Source organism: Rhodnius prolixus, unplaced genomic scaffold (assembly GCF_049639745.1).
Source record: "Rhodnius prolixus isolate KJV_2025 unplaced genomic scaffold, Rpr scaffold_5, whole genome shotgun sequence".
Classification (NCBI taxonomy): Eukaryota; Metazoa; Arthropoda; class Insecta; order Hemiptera; family Reduviidae; genus Rhodnius; species Rhodnius prolixus.
The window spans coordinates 44606891-44627736 of NW_027411624.1; the positions used below are offsets into that span (position 1 = coordinate 44606891).

The 20846-nt window shown below is 33.0% G+C and overlaps 1 protein-coding gene across 6 annotated transcripts in view; it reads left to right on the forward strand.

The window, feature by feature from the left end:
* for (cGMP-dependent protein kinase for) overlaps positions 1-20846 on the forward strand; it is a 334414-nt gene that overhangs the window by 206776 nt on the left and 106792 nt on the right. For all 6 annotated transcript variants that reach the window (XM_074136016.1, XM_074136017.1, XM_074136013.1 and 3 more), the window contains one exon: positions 2672-2838. In XM_074136016.1, the coding sequence (XP_073992117.1) occupies positions 2672-2838 (167 nt within the window). The remainder of the gene's footprint in view (positions 1-2671; positions 2839-20846) is intronic.

A 20846-nucleotide genomic window follows, 5' to 3' on the forward strand; every position in this document is an offset into this window, starting at 1 on the left:
TTTCTATTTTCATTTTATTTCAGTACATCGTGGGGCCACCAAGAAATTATCTCGGGGGGCTGCCAGTTTGACACTCGTGTAGTGAACCTAGTCGTGGAGTTGTTGTCGACAGAAAGGGCTCAAAAGGAGCGCCACAGTGTAATGGTTGCGAATTCCTTGCGAACCCTACAGCTTTCCATGGAAGCGCTCCAGATAGAATGGGGTCAGCGATTAGGGGTCAATTATCCCTAATTCACGCCACCGCTCAACACTTGCACAAATGTTTTTGGGAATGAATTCCCAAAAAATAAAGGCCATACTCTGAAACTAATTCACTTTTGGTTAAAATTCCTAGTTACGGTCAAGTATGTGTATTTTAATAACTTACAGTAAGATGAATCATGTACGTATTTTACAAGTTATTTATTTTGAACAAATACACACTTCAAGTGATGAATGGAGTTCAATGATTGGATTACAGTTTTGGCAAACTAAACAAATTGAGCCATGCATAATATAGAGTTTGAGTATTTAGGCGGGAGTAGTGTAGGCGGTTCTCTCCGCTCTCTCGACTAGGATCATTTCCCCCTAACACCAATCTCCACGAGCCACCAGGGGGTCTCTCGCACTGTCTGTCTGTCAGTCTATGTTCCTCTTTCATCTCTCTTGTAACTTCTATGACTAGACAAACTGACAGATGTAGCTAAATCCCCAACCACAGCCCCATAAGTTGTTCATGTCTATCATAACAGATTAGCAGATTGTCCACACAATATTGTCATGTTTGCTATGCACGGTTATGATTTATGGTTACCCAGCTGTCAATAACATCTGTTAAGTATGATATTTATTGTTATTACAATACCCGCTAATTATCTACTTAGCTGCTTTGTTGTAAACTTCATTTTAAATAAAGTTGCTACATAAAAGTAAAGTAATTGCCTATTTTTTCAGACGTACTTTACGTCCAACTACCAAATTAGGTGCCGTGGAGGAGGCGACTAGTAAACATACTTAACTGTAAATTTCTCATATTAACCATTAAATAAAATCCATGGCCTAGACGGGGGAATCGAACCCACTAAACCAACAATACATCTTAGCTTTGCGAGTCTAGCCTATATGCGCCTAACATACTTCACTATAAATATCTTTTATTAACCATTAAATAAAATCCAAGGCCTAGAGACCGGGAATCGAACCCACTAAACCAACAATACATCTGAGCTTTGCAGGTCTCGTCTCTAACCGCACGGCTACCGTGGCCGCCTAAGTTGTTACATAATATAGCTTTAATGCAAAATAGACATTTATCTTCAATACTGCAACATATTCCCTAAGGTTTGCAGTTAATTTTCCTTTATATTAGAAGAAAAATTAGTTAATCGCTTGTGAATTTTTACGGATATCCGCCGGTTTAAATAACAGTTATTTCAGTGGGCAAATAATTCAGTATGTTAAACGTGTTAAGCTATAAAATTAGCCAATTTAACTTCCACAATATTGTAGAAGCATATAAAACATGATTATACTTATCCCTAATGGAACAATATTGTTTGTATCACACCAGTGTTAAAACTTGAATCGTTACAAGTGTTAAGCAGCATTATACTGTTGAAGGAGTGCGTGCTCACGCTGAGTAGATAACACGATATTAGAACAGCTGACAGTAATTTACCACTGCTACCTATATGGTAGCCATAACCTTATCTTATTTAATACAACCTTTACAAGTGGTTATAACAACAATACGGGCGCTTTAATAAACCATCAAGAAAAGAAGCAATTAAGTAAGCGATTACTTTGTTTAAGATTGCTGTAGGTTTTATCGAATTTATGGTTATAGTTTAGCTTTACTTAACTTTAAGCTCTATTTATTCAGTGTAATTAAGTCATTTCTTTTGTTGTGTCTTAAACTTTGGAATATGTGGTGCAGGACTTGAAAAAACTCGACTTACTTTCAGCGTCAAACTAGTTATCTTGATGTTGAACATTCTCTCCGCAACTGACTTCTAAACTTCCTTTACACAATAAACTTATGTTCATGGCAATTGCTAGCTAGCAATTCGGAAAACTTGATGCAAAACTACAGTAAAAATAAAAAAATAAAAAGTAAAGTAATTGCCTATTTTTTCAGGCGAGCTTTACGTCCAACTGCCAAATAAGGTGTCGTGGACGGAGGCGACTAGCAAACATACTTTACTGTAAATTTCTCATATTAACCAATTAAATAAAATCCAAGGCCTAAAGACCGGGAATCGAACCCACTAAACCAACAATACATCTTAGCTTTGCGGGTCTAGCCTATAACCGCTCGGCTACCGTGGCGCCTCAGTAAAAATATTTAAATAGTTACAACCAACTCGTAGACAGGAAGTAGAGGTGAATTATGCACTGCTAGTCTTTATCGTTAAAGGAAATGAGAGGAGCTTTGAAAGAGGACAGCGTCTGATGATTTGGCCGCATCCTCATTCCCTTGCAACTCCACCCCCCCGTGGGAATGTATCCTCTGGGAACACTACTGATTTTAACAGCCCCTGGTAAATAAAAATAAGATCACTCGAGAATTTACGAACGACTTTGTAAACAACAAGAGATAATAAACAGCACTGTGACCCTATGAAAATCACGTAAAGTATAATCTTCCATTAAAAACTGATTTATAGCAAAAATTTTCTCTTTTTTTTTCCAGATCACGAGAACTGATTCGCGCAGCCATTCTTGACAATGATTTCATGAAGAATCTGGATCTTACCCAGATCCGAGAGATCGTGGACTGTATGTACTCTGTACAGTATCCATCTGGGGCGTTAATCATCAAAGAAGGCGATGTCGGCTCTATCGTCTATGTTATGGAAGGTAAGTCACATTATTGTTTGCTGTTGTCCGTTATCCACAGAGCCTTGGAGAATTTTTCCACAGGTAGGGAAACGTTGGTCTATAGGGTTTCTTAATGGCCGCCCTGGGGGTATACCGCCGCCCTCAGCAGTGACAAAAAAAAACTGTGGCTGTGTCATGGACCCGGCCGTGTGTTGTACGTGAATACGTTTACGTAACGGGTTATATTTTTTATATAAAATATTTTTATTTATGTATTTAGGATGAAAATTATTATTGCATTATTATTAATATAATATTTTTGCGAAGTTTATCACGCGAGAGAAATGGAAGTTGAAAAATCATACGGTAAATTGGGGAAAGAGCTTATACCTGCACCCTATACACTATATAGTATAGTAATTCATTCTTGTGTAAAGGTTCTGAAGAAGGTAAATTACCGAAACGTTGTTAAAAATTAATGACACTTTAATATCCAACAAAATAATTCGATTATAATTAGAAGCTCGTCCATTTTAATCGATATGTACCATTTTTAGCATTTAGGCCAGAATAACCGCTTAAATTCTCTTTCTTATTCAAACGATTATAATCTCTTTGGAAAGGTTCTTTTGATTCGCCTTCCAAGGTTAATTTAAATGTGAGATTGAATTATTTATGTATGTTTAGTTATGTTATTTCGGTATTTTAATGTTAAAGCAGTTTTTAGCCGGCCCATAATAGGCAATGTACATCTTGACATTTTGCAAGCAAAAAGTACAAATTAATGGTTGTGAAATGTCATTAGTGTATACTTTCGAAATCTATTGCAAATGATTGCAAAAAATAACTGTTATTGCAATTATTATTATTTGGAAATTTGAAATGTGTATTTGGTTTTCAAAATTGGCTAATTATACTTATAATTGATACATTTATGTTGACTTGAGTAATTGTCGTCTAAAGTTAGGGTTTCCCAACGTACGCGTATTCCACAGGTAGGGAAACGTTGGTATATAGGGTTTCTTAATGGCCGCCCTGGGGGTATACCGCCGCCCTCAGCAGTGACAAAAAAAGAATGTGGCTGTGTCATGGACACGGCCGTGTGTTGTACGTGAATACGTTTACGTAACGGGTTATATTTTTTATATAAAATATTTTTATTTATGTATTTAGGATGAAATCAAGGAAACAAATCGACGATCGAACACAATCTATGCCTATACAGTCAGTTGTCGATGTAGAAGCGATTTCATCATCCACTTGCATAATTTCAACCGCCCCAGCTGCAGATGTACTGACATCGTCGTTGATCCGCTCGGCCGCATTCATTCTTTTACGTTTTACGGCACAGCTTGACTCCGGTCATATGGTGTCTTATTATTACCATTCGATTGTTCTTGAGAAGCCCTATCGAACCGTATACGATCTCTGTATTTGGTTTTGGCTTTTCGACGCGTATAGGCCGACATTATATATTTTTTTATTCTAACAACTTATATTCTCTGTCACTATTTTACACTAATGTTTTATATACAATCGATAGATTGTGACGACAGCTGACGATTAAAACTTAACGAACATCGTAGCTTTTCCGAGTCAAAAGTTTATACTAATTGCAAATCTCGATAAGCAGCAAAATGATCTCAAAATGGCGGTACTTCCCCCTCCACCGCGCGCGATGCATCACAGTCCTCGCTTATCGTAATGAATTCTTAGATCCTTTAGCTATCCAGTGGTCTAATTTAATTTTGGATGTAGACGATAGATTCGAAACTATAATGGCAAACTGTATCCCCCGATTTTGTTATCATTAGGTTTTTTGGATTGCCTCCATATGATAGCAAATTTAAAGACGTATTCACGTCAAAAAAAAGGACATCAAAACATGTATCCCTTGGGAGAATAAAGGCGTGAGGGGAATTTATACCAAAGAATTAACCTGAAGAGTGAACTAATGCCTTCTAAATACATGTGCATATTTACAGCTGATTATAATGTTTAGATTGAAATCAGATATTTGACATTTTTTAAAAACAATTCACACATCTACAGTAGAATGGTCCATGGTCAGCTAAAGAGAGAAGCTGCTACTAAAAATCTGCACAGTTACAAATGTTACGGGTAGATTTCATCGGGTTATTTGTTTAAAATTTGGTCATAAGCAAAGTCGTGTTTTGCGGGGGCGGGCTGGTAGATGGTATCAGCGGAAGATGGTCCTTACATGGGGAGGAGGAGGGGGGAGTACCACCTTTAATGGGTCCACTACTCAGCGGGATTTCGACTTTAACAGATGAAGGCTAACGTATCGCCGCTTATCCAGGAATTCAAGTCTCCCCATTTCTCTTCTTCTGCTTCTTCTTCTGGCTTTTACTGCGCGAATGCTGCAACAAGAAGTGGTGGCGATAAAATATGTTCTGCAGGAATAAACACAAAATTTATTGATTTTTTTTGGGGGGGGGGTTAAAAAAACTAAAGCAATTAAAGAATCTGTCTTTAAATGATTCAGGAGGTAGAAGTGCTTTTTTAACCAGCGATTTTTATCTAAACGGGTTTTTAAATGGACGGATTCTCGATATAATCCAGAATCAATTTAATGGATCCTTTTGCTGCTTGAATTCCTCCTCTACTAGCAAGCTAAATTGTTATTACAGTTCCATGTACAGCTTTAAAAGCTGGGCATTGTTTTACAATCCGGAAGTCGTGTATGTTTTGTTCACACCAGATGGACAGTCGAGCCTCCCATAAAGGACACTCTCACTAGCGACCACCTCCATTTACGGACAGTTTTTTGGATTTCCCCGTTTTACCCCCATACACTTTCTATATAAAAGAACCTCTGTCTAACGGACACTCTGCAAAGCGACCGCGCGGACATTGATTTTTGGGGAACGGATTATTATGTTTCACCTCCCACCAACGACCACCTTATTAAAAGTTCGTTTGACGCGGTGATAAAAAGTAATTATCCCCTCTCAAGTTTTTCTTTTTTTTCTGGGTTTTTCCTAAAGTTTCCCTGTATAAGCTCCATACATCTTGTACCATTTTAATCAATATTACTTTGGACGAACAATATTATTTTTTCTGGATATGTCTCTCAAACGAAAGTGGTTATCTCTAGAAGAGAAAAAATAAATGTGTTGTAAGATTTTGCAAAAACCCAAATCGAGCCATAGTCAACTTGCCGAAAGGTTTGTTCTATTTTTTAAAACTGTCCGGTAGGACAGTTGTATAATTATTGATCGTCAAAAACTGCACGAAAAAGCGTAACGTTGAAAAACACCCAACTTTGACAATTTTTTTCTCTTTTTCTATAAAAGATAAAATTCCCAAATTTTCTTTAAATTATAGGGCAAATCCTCCTTTATAACTGTAATTTTTTTTGCAACAACCCAGATTTAATCTAATAATAGATGATAGTATGATGATAACTTTACCATAAATTATTGTTGTTATGAATAAATATGATGATTATTATAAAAATTATTAATTAAGTCAATAATATGTAGTTTTTTGATAATTTTTTTTGGATAATTAAGAAAAATTTGATGCATATCATATGGCTGCAATAATTATGCAATTATGTACACGTTATTAAATCTATTAATAATAAACAATTTTTAAATAGACGTTTGGAACAAAAAAACCCATATTTTTTCATTATGAAATTTGCCTTCCTCCTTCTAACGACCACCTACCTCCAAACAGCGGCCACTTTGCTTTCCCCCGCCAGTGTCCGTTATTGAGAGCTTCGACTGTATTAGGAATGGATATTTACAAAAAAAAATGAAAACAAGTAAAAAAACAATAATTATAAAATAGTCTAATTTGTCCAAACAATTTAATTCAAAAATTTGTTGATTTAATTTTTTTTAAAAAAATTAATATTGGATCCGTTCGTATTAAACGTTAAAAGAATGCAAATTAATAGGAACATAAATAGTGTAGAGATTACGATCTGGGATTGGCTGTTAGTGTTACAATGATCAGTTTGGAACGTTGATTGGCTCGTACATGTCGACCTTAATTGATCACTATCGATTTGGCGATCGGCAAACTGTTTAGTCGTAGTTCTTGTTTGCTTTTATTTTATTTTCAGTTTTTTTCTTTTTTGGTATCGTTATAAATGTCCCATTCTCTCTATAAAATAGTTGTTAATTGTAAAGAAGGAGATACCATACACAAATACGATAATATTAAATTTACAAGGTTCAGTTGGTAACAGTGATCTCTGACGTACTGACACACTTGGAAATATATTTCTTGATTGGCTGTCTTTTTTTATTTTCAGTTTTTTTTTTCTTTTTTGGTATCGTTATAAATGTCCCATTCTCTCTATAAAATAGTTGTTAAATTGTAAAGAAGGAGATACCATGCACAAATACGATAATATTAAATTTACAAGGTTCAGTTGGTAACAGTGATCTCTGACGTACTGACACACTTGGAAATATATTTCTTGATTGGCTGTCTTTTTTTATTTTCAGTTTTTTTTTTCTTTTTTGGTATCGTTATAAATGTCCCATTCTCTCTATAAAATAGTTGTTAAATTGTAAAGAAGGAGATACCATGCACAAATACGATAATATTAAACTTACAAGGTTCAGTTGGTAACAGTGATCTCTGACGTACAGACACGCTTAGAAATATGTATTGCAATTTAGTTAGTAGTTATAAAAGTGGTAAAACAGTGAATTCTATCTCGTAGCCTACACATTCCCTCTTTTACTCTCTTGCAAAGCTATTAAATGATTTTTTTTTTGTTGCCCCTCCCATCCAGACTGAATGTAATATAACTTACCTGGGGCTACCTTAGTGCAGGACAACCTTCCATAGATAGCAGCACCGTTCACTGCAACTATTCGAATTCCACTCTATCATTATCTTCAAAATTGATCTTTTTGTTTCTAGTTCGTATTTATATATATATATATATATATACATTGCTCAACCCTGGGGACTACTACAGTTATATTCTAGATTGACCGTAACTATGAAGATTTATTCTTTAGCTTAGAAGTTACGCACGCGCGATATTTTTTATAGTGACTTAAACCAGTACGTAGGAACAAGAGGAAAAATAGCTCCTATTTTACGTACTTACTTCCTGTATTCTCTTACTTCCTGCAGAGGAAATATTATGATCGTGTACTCAATTGCTTTGTTCGTCTAGGAAAAAAAGTAATTAGAAAAATTAATATAATTTATTAAATTATTGAAGCAATAAATACATCTCCACACTGAATCAATGGCTAATCTGCATGCCCAGAAGGCCAAAAAAAAAAAAAAAAAAAAAAAAAAAAAATTAGAAAAATTAGTTTTCCAACTCTGCGGTGATTCAAAAGGATAAAAGGGAGACCCTTGGACGAAGCTACCATATTCCAGGGGGGAAAAAAAGTAATGATTCTCCGTTATCAAGTTTTCCACCGGAAATAGTAAAATGTTTATCAGAAAATCATGTGTATCGTGAACACTAACCCCCTCCCCGGCCCCAAAAAATACCGAAAGTTCAGATTTAATATTCTCTGATTCGAGTAACTTCGTGGGAACTTTTAGTGACGAAATGATGGAAATCTATTTAGCGGAAGTACCCCACTTTTAAAGGGCTTTTTGGGACCTTAAAATATTTGTATTATCAAGGATTCAATTAGCGAGGACTCCGGTCCAGAACAATAAAACAACTTCATCCTTTTTTTTTGTTTTGCCAACGTTTCGACAAATTTTTTGTTACCTTCTTCAGGGCTATGCGGGTTGATTGAGTTTACAGTAAACTGTAAGGCGCCATGGTAGCCGAGCGGTTAGAGGCGAGACTTGCAAAACTAATATGCATTGTGGTACTGGGTTCGATTCTCGCTCTAGAAGCCTTGGATTTTATTTAATGTTTAATAAAAGAAATTTACAGTAAAGTATGTTTGCTAGTCGCCTCCGTCTACGACACCTGATTGGTAGTTGGAGGTTAAGCCCCGCCTGAAAAAATAGGCAATTACTTTACAGTAAACTGTGTGCTGTTTTCCCTACAATTCCTCGCTAATAATTGAATTGAATGTATTTTTTTTTTAATTTTCCTAAAAAACAACACTCACGATTCACCGTGAAGTTGGGATTCGATTAAGGGGACGATATTACCTGTGGAAGGAGAGGTATTGACTGGTTTCTAAAAGGGACATCAGTATAATCTATGGCCACAGTAAAATTAAGGAGGATTTAACAGAATTACTAATAAAACTATTAACGATTCAAGAAAGATGAATTAAAATTTGTTTCAAGAGTTCTGAGTTTGAATCCTGGAGATAAGCACGTGCTTGTGTTTCCGTCACGACTTTTAAATTATCGTCAGGATGTTCACGTTAACTGTTTCAAATAATATCTAATAAAACTTACAACAATTTTTGTAATCGTAGTTTCAAAACAAGGCCATTTACCTGTTGCATGAATTAATATGGCAGAAAATAGATTTAATTTATACCCGTTTATATTAACGGAACAGCAAACAATAACAGAGGGAGAGAGATAATGGAAAAAGGGAAATTAATAATAATAAAGGGAAATTATATTGTAAACAATTTATTTAGGGTTGAACAAACTGACTGATAAACTGACAGTGTTGTGCCATCTGTCTGCGGGCAAGTGAACTAACCGTGAGTTTAACTGCTGGCTACTAGGTAGTGCTGGCGTATTCGCTCTGTGGGCAGGCTTTTGATTCTATTTCAACACAATTGCTATTTTGACAAGTGAGAATGAATTGCCTTAGATTAAACACATTACGATCGAGTATTCCTTTGGGATTTCAGTGAAATTATCGATTAACATCTTTCGACCGGAAGTACCATTTAACTTTACGGTTGTTTGTTTGTTTTTTAAATATCGATTTTCTTAAAAATAACTTAAAACAACTTAAAATCAGTATAAGAAATATCCAAAATTTAAATTAAATCCAGCTGTTACTTGCTGTTTTTTGTTCTGCTTAAAAAAAAATATAGTACTATAATTAACATACTATACATTGTTTACATTCAAAAAAAACACACTAAAACATGTGACTATTATAAACACAGTGGAATTTATAATTGTATTTGAAGGTCAGCCCATTTATTACGTCATATTTGAGGCGCAACACGTGGTTAAAGAAGTAATGATGTTGTTTGGTCTCAATTTCTTGTTTTTAATCATTCTTGTCTTTTTGTAAATGGACTTTTTTTCCCCAAATATGGTATGATCTTACGAAGAAATCGATGCGAAACTCGATTTTGTTTTAGTTTCCGCTTTTGATATTTCTCTTACAATTGGACCGTGAATTATTTAAATATTTCGATAGTTTCCCCTTCTATCGATTTTTCTTAGAAAATAACGAATTAGAAAGTTAGTTTCGACCAATTTCCTGAACCTCTAAATAAATATAAAATTTAAATAGCGTCCTCTGGCAGGCAAAGTATCATTGAATGACCTTGAATCTTTCGGTCACTTAAGATCTTTTGTTTTAGGGATTGGCCCAGCTAACATTTATATCCACACGAAATAATTGTTGGAACTAGAGACAGTGAACAATTCTTTATTTCTTATTGATTTTGCTTCATCAACATTTTTGCTTCAGACAATGCTTTTTAAATTTCCCAACAAACCCGTACACCAGCTAGGTCTTGGCGCGAAGGGTATCTTAACTTTCCATCATTGATGCATCTTCATTCTTCTTTGAAAGGATCACGAATGCAAGTTAGGTGTCTAACTGAAATGTCATGAAATCGATGTAAAAAGATTCTGGTAAAACTAGTTTACAAAGTTGATTATGAATCCGTGAAGTCATTTCCAGTTTAGTTCTAGTTTGCATGCAGAACGGCGGTTATATGCACATGCAACAGATTGCATGAGTTATTAATTACCGATGTTTACTCTACTAATTGCACTTGAAAATGCCTTTCTTACTTGTAAATACATGAATACATTACTCCATTCTTGTTGGCGTGATTTGATGAAATATATTACTATGTTGAAGTCCACTTTTACTTTTAATAATAGTTGTAGTTTTAGATTTAATTTACATGACCATACTCCTAACTTTATTAACTTTCCCAATAGTTCTATTATAGACTAACTAACATGTTTACATACTGAATGGTTAATTTAAAATGTATGTTATAGTTAAAAAGGTAGCCTGTAGTTGTCATTTTGAAGTGCACCTCAGTGTACAGATTACTAATGTACTTAACACCACAAATTACTAAAGCTAAGGCCGTAAGGTTAACTGTAATAACGCACTTAACATCAATAACCTCTCCGACATGATCATTAACAATTTTTTTAGGCCATGTTACATTTTCGTTCAGCAAAAAATAACATTAATTCAGAGTATTGTCTCGTACCCACTCCTAACGGTACAATCCCCACCGTCTATCGTGAACTGGCTCATTCTTTTAAAATGTAAGAAAGTTCATGATGCATGGGTGTACAATCAGAAAATATAACTGACACTCAAAATCCACGTACCATAGCAGCTACATCACAGAGCCATAAATGGCGAAAATCAATTTAATATCATTTAATACGAATATTCATTCCAATTTCAAACACTTAAATCTGTAATCGTATTGTAGAAATTTAAATAAATCTTTTTTCCGATTTGTAGAGAAAAGTCGCCCCTAAAACTGGTACAAATAGCAAGTTTCTAATGATAATCGTTAATGAGATATACCAGGTTAAAGTTTCGTGGTTTACAAAACCCTTCAAATTTCAAATCTTTATATCTCCCGTTGTATTGTTCAGAATTCAATGCTCCCTTTACCGAAATATAGAGAATACTTAGCTCTATAACTAATATTAGTGGCAATGTTTTAGTGATAATACCTTATTAGATATAGCAGGTTAAATTTTCGTGGTTTTCAAAACCCTTCAAATTTCAAATCTTTATATCTCCCATTTTATTGTTCTGAATTCAATGCTGTTTTTACCAAAATGTAGAGAATACTTAGCTCTATAACTGATATTAGTGGCAATGTTTTAGTGATAATAGTTAATGAGATATAAAAGGTTAAAGTTTCGTGGTTTTCAAAACCCTTCAAATTTCAAATCTTTATATCTCCCATTTCATTGTTCTGAATTCAATGCTGTTTTTATCCAAATGTAGAGAATACTTAGCTCTATAACTGATATAAGTGGCAATGTTTTAGTGATAATAGTTAATGAGATGTATAAGGTTAAAGTTTCGTGGTTTTCAAAACCCTTCAAATTTCAAATCTTTATATCTCCCATTTCATTGTTCTGAATTCAATGTTGTTTTTACCCAAATGTAGAGAATACTTAGCTCTATAACTGATATAAGTGGCAATGTTTTAGTGATAATAGTTATTGAGATATAAAAGGTTAAAGTTTCGTGGTTTTCAAAACCCTTCAAATTTCAAATCTTTATATCTCCCATTTTATTGTTCTGAATTCAATGCTGTTTTTACCAAAATGTAGAGAATACTTAGCTCTATAACTGATATTAGTGGCGATGTTTTAGTGATAATAGTTATTGAGATATAAAAGGTTAAAGTTTCGTGGTTTTCAAGAGCCTTCAAATTTCAAATCTTTATATCTCCCATTTTATTGTTCTGAATTCAATGTTGTTTTTACCAAAATGTAGAGAATACTTAGCTCTATAACTGATATAAGTGGCAATGTTTTAGTGATAATAGTTATTGAGATATAAAAGGTTAAAGTTTCGTGGTTTTCAAAACCCTTCAAATTTCAAATCTTTATATCTCCCATTTTATTGTTCTGAATTCAATGGTGTTTTTACCAAAATGTAGAGAATACTTAGCTCTATAACTAATATTAGTGGCAATGTTTTAGTGATAATAGTTATTGAGATATAAAAGGTTAAAGTTTCGTGGTTTTCAAAACCCTTCAAATTTCAAATCTTTATATCTCCCATTTTATTGTTCTCAATTCAATGCTGTTTTTACCAAAATGTAGAGAATACTTAGCTCTATAACTGATATAAGTGGCAATGTTTTAGTGATAATAGTTAATGAGATATAAAAGGTTAATGTTTCGTGGTTTTCAAAACCCTTCAAATTTCAAATCTTTATATCCCATTTCATTGTTCTGAATTCAATGCTGTTTTTACCCAAATGTAGAGAATACTTAGCTCTATAACTGATATAAGTGGCAATGTTTTAGTGATGATAGTTATTGAGATATAAAAGGTTAAAGTTTCGTGGTTTTCAAAACCCTTCAAATTTCAAATCTTTATATTTTCCATTTTATGGTTCTGAATTCAATGCTGTTTTTACCAAAATGTAGAGAATACTTAGCTCTATAACTGATATAAGTGGCAATGTTTTAGTGATAATAGTTATTGAGATATAAAAGGTTAAAGTTTCGTGGTTTTCAAAACCCTTCAAATTTCAAATCTTTATATCTCCCATTTTATGGTTCTGAATTCAATGCTGTTTTTACCAAAATGTAGAGAATACTTAGCTCTATAACTGATATTAGTGGCACTGTTTTAGTGATAATAGTTATTGAGATATAAAAGGTTAAAGTTTCGTGGTTTTCAAAACCCTTCAAATTTCAAATCTTTATATCTCCCATTTTATGGTTCCGAATTCAATGCTGTTTTTACCAAAATGTAGAGAATACTTAGCTCTATAAATGATAATAGTGGCACTGTTTTAGTGATAATAGTTATTGAGATATAAAAGGTTAATGTTTCGTGGTTTTCAAAACCCTTCAAATTTCAAATCTTTATATCTCCCATTTTATTGTTCTGAATTCAATGGTGTTTTTACCAAAATGTAGAGAATACTTAGCTCTATAACTGATATCAATGGCAATGTTTTAGTGATAATAGTTATTGAGATATAAAAGGTTAAAGTTTCGTGGTTTTCAAAACTCTTCATATTTCAAAGCTCTATATATCCCGTTTTATGGTTCAGAATTCAATGCTCCCTTTATCAAACTGTAGAGAATACTTAGCTTTATAACTGATATAAGTGGCAATGTTTAAGTGATAATAGTTAATGAGATATGAAAGGTTAAAATTTTGTGGTTTTCAAAACCCTTCAAATTTCAAACCTCTATATTTCCCGTTGTGTTGTTCAGAATTAAATGCTTTGTTTACCAAAATGTAGAGAATGCATAGCTCTATAACTGATATTAGTGGCAATGTTTTAGTGATAATAGTTAATGAGATATTAAAGGTTAAATTTTCGTGGTTTTTAAAACCCTTCGATTTTCTAACCTCTATATTTCCCGTTGTGTTGTTCAGAATTAAACTGGGGGTATAGAGGTTTGAAATTAGAAGGGTTTTGAAAACCACGAAAATTTAACCTTTCATATCTCAATAACTATTATGACTAAAACATTGCCACTTTCATCAGTTATAGAGCTATGTATGTATTCTCTACAGTTTGGTAAAGAGAGCATTGAATTTTGAACGATACAGCAGCAGTTACGATATAGAGGTCTCTTTACCAAACTGTAGAGAATACTTAGCTCTATAATTGGTATAGGTGGCAATGTTTTAGTGATAATAGTTATTGAGATATAAAAGGTTACAGTTTCGTGGTTTTCAAAACCCTTCAAATTTCAAACCTCTATATCTCCCGTGGTATTGTTCAAAATTCAATGCTTTCTTTACCAAACTGTATAGAAAACGTAGCTCTATAATTGATTTAAGTGGCAATGTTTTAGTGATAATAGTTATTGAGATATGAAAAGTTAATGTTTCGTGGTTTTCAAAACACTTCAAATTTCAAATCTTTATATCTCCCATTTTATTGTTCTGAATTCAATGCTTTCTTTACCAAAATGTAGAGAATACTTAGCTCTATAACTGCTATTAGTGGCGATGTTTCAGTGATAATAGTTATTGAGATATAAAAGGTTAAAGTTTCGTGGTTTTCAAAACCCTTCAAATTTCAAATCTTTATATCCCATTTCATTGTTCTGAATTCAATGCTGTTTTTACCAAAATGTAGAGAATACTTAGCTCTATAACTGATATAAGTGGCAATGTTTTAGTGATAATAGTTATTGAGATATAAAAGGTTAAAGTTTCGTGGTTTTCAAAACCCTTCAAATTTCAAATCTTTATATCTCCCATTTTATGGTTCTGAATTCAATGCTGTTTTTACCAAAATGTAGAGAATACTTAGCTCTATAACTGCTATTAGTGGCGATGTTTTAGTGATAATAGTTATTGAGATACAAAAGGTTAAAGTTTCGTGGTTTACAAAACCCTTCAAATTTCAAATCTTTATATCACCCATTTTATTGTTCTGAATTCAATGCTGTTTTTACCAAAATGTAGAGAATACTTAGCTCTATAACTGATATTAGTGGCAATGTTTTAGTGATAATAGTTATTGAGATATGAAAGGTTAAAGTTTCCTGGTTTACAAAACCCTTCAAATTTCAAATCTTTATATCTCCCATTTTATTGTTCTGAATTCAATGCTGTTTTTACCAAAATGTAGAGAATACTTAGCTCTATAACTGATATTAGTGGCGATATTTTAGTGATAATAGTTATTGAAATATAAAAGGTTAAAGTTTCGTGGTTTACAAAACCCTTCATATTTCAAACCTCTACATATCCCGTTTTATGGTTCAGAATTCAATGCTCCCTTTATCAAACTGTAGAGAATACTTAGCTTTATAACTGATATAAGTGGCAATGTTTAAGTGATAATAGTTAATGAGATATGAAAGGTTAAAATTTTGTGGTTTTCAAAACCCTTCAAATTTCAAACCTCTATATTTCCCGTTGTGTTGTTCAGAATTAAATGCTTTGTTTACCAAAATGTAGAGAATGCATAGCTCTATAACTGATATTAGTGGCAATGTTTTAGTGATAATAGTTAATGAGAGAAGAATGTAGGTATGAATGAGTGTAAATGTTGTACATATTGCTAGGCTTAGTATATTTTAAGGGGTGTAGGAATATTTATAAGAGTACTACACCCCAAAGTTCAGAACTGACAGCTAGGATAGTTTGGTAAAGGATATAGATGCAAATAGCCTTTAGGTGGTGAATAAAACTGAGATAAGAAGAATGAGTTTGGGAAGAAGAGGATGGCACCACAGGGTACCCGCACTCCCTCTTGTCGGCTGGACCGATAACCTAGGAAGGGAAGTGTGGGCCTAGGTCGGATTACCCGGGGCTCCGCCATGCCTCACTGGCTGAGATATTGGTTGGACGCAAATCGGGAAGAGAGACAAGTGCCATCCTGGCCCGAGAAAAGAAAATAGCTCTAGGGGCGCTAATGGCCTAGTCGTCGATGCGCCAAAAAAAAAAAAAAAAAAAAAAAAAAAAAAAAAAAAAAAAAAAAATAGTTAATGAGATATTAAAGGTTAAATTTTCGTGGTTTTTAAAACCCTTCGATTTTCAAACCTCTATATTTCCCGTTGTGTTGTTCAGAATTAAACTGGGGGTATAGAGGTTTGAAATTTGAAGGGTTTTGAAAACCACGAAAATTTAACCTTTCATATCTCAATAACTATTATGACTAAAACATTGCCACTTTCATCAGTTATAGAGCTATGTATGTATTCTCTACAGTTTGGTAAAGAGAGCATTGAATTTTGAACGATACAGCAGCAGTTACGATATAGAGGTCTCTTTACCAAACTGTAGAGAATACTTAGCTCTATAATTGGTATAGGTGGCAATGTTTTAGTGATAATAGTTATTGAGATATAAAAGGTTACAGTTTCGTGGTTTTCAAAACCCTTCAAATTTCAAACCTCTATATCTCCCGTGGTATTGTTCAAAATTCAATGCTTTCATTACCAAACTGTGTAGAAAACGTAGCTCTATAATTGATTTAAGTGGCAATGTTTTAGTGATAATAGTTATTGAGATATGAAAAGTTAATGTTTCGTAGTTTTCAAAACACTTCAAATTTCAAATCTTTATATCTCCCATTTTATTGTTCTGAATTCAATGCTTTCTTTACCAAAATGTAGAGAATACATCTCTCTATAACTGATATTAGTGGCAATGTTGTAGTGATAATAGTTAATCAGATATTAAAGGTTAAATTTTCGTGGTTTTCATAACCCTTCAAATTTCAAATCTTTATATCTCCCATTTTATTGTTCTGAATTCAATGGTGTTTTTACCAAAATGTAGAGAATACTTAGCTCTATAACTGATATCAATGGCAATGTTTTAGTGATAATAGTTATTGAGATATAAAAGGTTAAAGTTTCGTGGTTTTCAAAACTCTTCATATTTCAAACCTCTATATATCCCGTTTTATGGTTCAGAATTCAATGCTCCCTTTATCAAACTGTAGAGAATACTTAGCTTTATAACTGATATAAGTGGCAATGTTTAAGTGATAATAGTTAATGAGATACGAAAGGTTAAAATTTTGTGGTTTTCAAAACCCTTCAAATTTCAAACCTCTATATTTCCCGTTGTGTTGTTCAGAATTAAATGCTTTGTTTACCAAAATGTAGAGAATGCATAGCTCTATAACTGATATTAGTGGCAATGTTTTAGTGATAATAGTTAATGAGATATTAAAGGTTAAATTTTCGTGGTTTTTAAAACCCTTCGATTTTCAAACCTCTATATTTCCCGTTGTGTTGTTCAGAATTAAACTGGGGGTATAGAGGTTTGAAATTTGAAGGGTTTTGAAAACCACGAAAATTTAACCTTTCATATCTCAATAACTATTATGACTAAAACATTGCCACTTTCATCAGTTATAGAGCTATGTATGTATTCTCTACAGTTTGGTAAAGAGAGCATTGAATTTTGAACGATACAGCAGCAGTTACGATATAGAGGTCTCTTTACCAAACTGTAGAGAATACTTAGCTCTATAATTGGTATAGGTGGCAATGTTTTAGTGATAATAGTTATTGAGATATAAAAGGTTACAGTTTCGTGGTTTTCAAAACCCTTCAAATTTCAAACCTCTATATCTCCCGTGGTATTGTTCAAAATTCAATGCTTTCTTTACCAAACTGTATAGAAAACGTAGCTCTATAATTGATTTAAGTGGCAATGTTTTAGTGATAATAGTTATTGAGATATGAAAAGTTAATGTTTCGTGGTTTTCAAAACACTTCAAATTTCAAATCTTTATATCTCCCATTTTATTGTTCTGAATTCAATGCTTTCTTTACCAAAATGTAGAGAATACTTAGCTCTATAACTGCTATTAGTGGCGATGTTTTAGTGATAATAGTTATTGAGATATAAAAGGTTAAAGTTTCGTGGTTTTCAAAACCCTTCAAATTTCAAATCTTTATATCCCATTTCATTGTTCTGAATTCAATGCTGTTTTTACCAAAATGTAGAGAATACTTAGCTCTATAACTGATATAAGTTGCAATGTTTTAGTGATAATAGTTATTGAGATATAAAAGGTTAAAGTTTCGTGGTTTTCAAAACCCTTCAAATTTCAAATCTTTATATCTCCCATTTTATTGTTCTGAATTCAATGCTGTTTTTACCAAAATGTAGAGAATACTTAGCTCTATAACTGCTATTAGTGGCGATGTTTTAGTGATAATAGTTATTGAGATATAAAAGGTTAAAGTTTCGTGGTTTACAAAACCCTTCAAATTTTAAATCTTTATATCTCCCATTTTATTGTTCTGAATTCAATGCTGTTTTTACCAAAATGTAGAGAATACTTAGCTCTATAACTGATATTAGTGGCAATGTTTTAGTGATAATAGTTATTGAGATATGAAAGGTTAAACTTTCCTGGTTTACAAAACCCTTCAAATTTCAAATCTTTATATCTCCCATTTTATTGTTCTGAATTCAGTGCTGTTTTTACCAAAATGTAGAGAATACTTAGCTCTATAACTGATATTAGTGGCGATATTTTAGTGATAATAGTTATTGAAATATAAAAGGTTAAAGTTTCGTGGTTTACAAAACCCTTCATATTTCAAACCTCTACATATCCCGTTTTATGGTTCAGAATTCAATGCTCCCTTTATCAAACTGTAGAGAATACTTAGCTTTATAACTGATATAAGTGGCAATGTTTAAGTGATAATAGTTAATGAGATATGAAAGGTTAAAATTTTGTGGTTTTCAAAACCCTTCAAATTTCAAACCTCTATATTTCCCGTTGTGTTGTTCAGAATTAAATGCTTTGTTTACCAAAATGTAGAGAATGCATAGCTCTATAACTGATATTAGTGGCAATGTTTTAGTGATAATAGTTAATGAGAGAAGAATGTAGGTATGAATGAGTGTAAATGTTGTACATATTGCTAGGCTTAGTATATTTTAAGGGGTGTAGGAATATTTATAAGAGTACTACACCCCAAAGTTCAGAACTGACAGCTAGGATAGTTTGGTAAAGGATATAGATGCAAATAGCCTTTAGGTGGTGAATAAAACTGAGATAAGAAGAATGAGTTTGGGAAGAAGAGGATGGCACCACAGGGTACCCGCACTCCCTCTTGTCGGCTGGACCGATAACCTAGGAAGGGAAGTGTGGGCCTAGGTCGGATTACCCGGGGCTCCGCCATGCCTCACTGGCTGAGATATTGGTTGGACGCAAATCGGGAAGAGAGACAAGTGCCATCCTGGCCCGAGAAAAGAAAATAGCTCTAGGGGCGCAAATGGCCTAGTCGTCGATGCGCCAAAAAAAAAAAAAAAAAAAAAAAAAAAAAAAAAAAAAAAAAAAAAAAAAATAGTTAATTAGATATTAAAGGTTAAATTTTCGTGGTTTTTAAAACCCTTCGATTTTCAAACCTCTATATTTCCCGTTGTGTTGTTCAGAATTAAACTGGGGGTATAGAGGTTTGAAATTTGAAGGGTTTTGAAAACCACGAAAATTTAACCTTTCATATCTCAATAACTATTATGACTAAAACATTGCCACTTTCATCAGTTATAGAGCTATGTATGTATTCTCTACAGTTTGGTAAAGAGAGCATTGAATTTTGAACGATACAGCAGCAGTTACGATATAGAGGTCTCTTTACCAAACTGTAGAGAATACTTAGCTCTATAATTGGTATAGGTGGCAATGTTTTAGTGATAATAGTTATTGAGATATAAAAGGTTACAGTTTCGTGGTTTTCAAAACCCTTCAAATTTCAAACCTCTATATCTCCCGTGGTATTGTTCAAAATTCAATGCTTTCATTACCAAACTGTATAGAAAACGTAGCTCTATAATTGATTTAAGTGGCAATGTTTTAGTGATAATAGTTATTGAGATATGAAAAGTTAATGTTTCCTAGTTTTCAAAACACTTCAAATTTCAAATCTTTATATCTCCCATTTTATTGTTCTGAATTCAATGCTTTCTTTACCAAAATGTAGAGAATACATCTCTCTATAACTGATATTAGTGGCAATGTTGTAGTGATAATAGTTAATGAGATATTAAAGGTTAAATTTTCGTGGTTTTCATAACCCTTCAAATTTCAAATCTTTATATCTCCCATTTTATTGTTCTGAATTCAATGCTGTTTTTACCAAAATGTAGAGAATACTTAGCTCTATAACTGCTATTAGTGGCGATGTTTTAGTGATAATAGTTATTGAGATATGAAAAGTTAATGTTTCGTGGTTTTCAAAACACTTCAAATTTCAAATCTTTATATCTCCCATTTTATTGTTCTGAATTCAATGCTTTCTTTACCAAAATGTAGAGAATACATCTCTCTATAACTGATATTAGTGGCAATGTTGTAGTGATAATAGTTAATCAGATATTAAAGGTTAAATTTTCGTGGTTTTCATAACCCTTCAAATTTCAAATCTTTATATCTCCCATTTTATTGTTCTGAATTCAATGCTTTCTTTACCAAAATGTAGAGAATACATCTCTCTATAACTGCTATTAGTGGCGATGTTTTAGTGATAATAGTTATTGAGATATAAAAGGTTAAAGTTTCGTGGTTTACAAAACCCTTCAAATTTCAAATCTTTATATCTCCCATTTTATTGTTCTGAATTCAATGCTGTTTTTACCAAAATGTAGAGAATACTTAGCTCTATAACTGATATTAGTGGCAATGTTTTAGTGATAATAGTTATTGAGATATGAAAGGTTAAAGTTTCCTGGTTTACAAAACCCT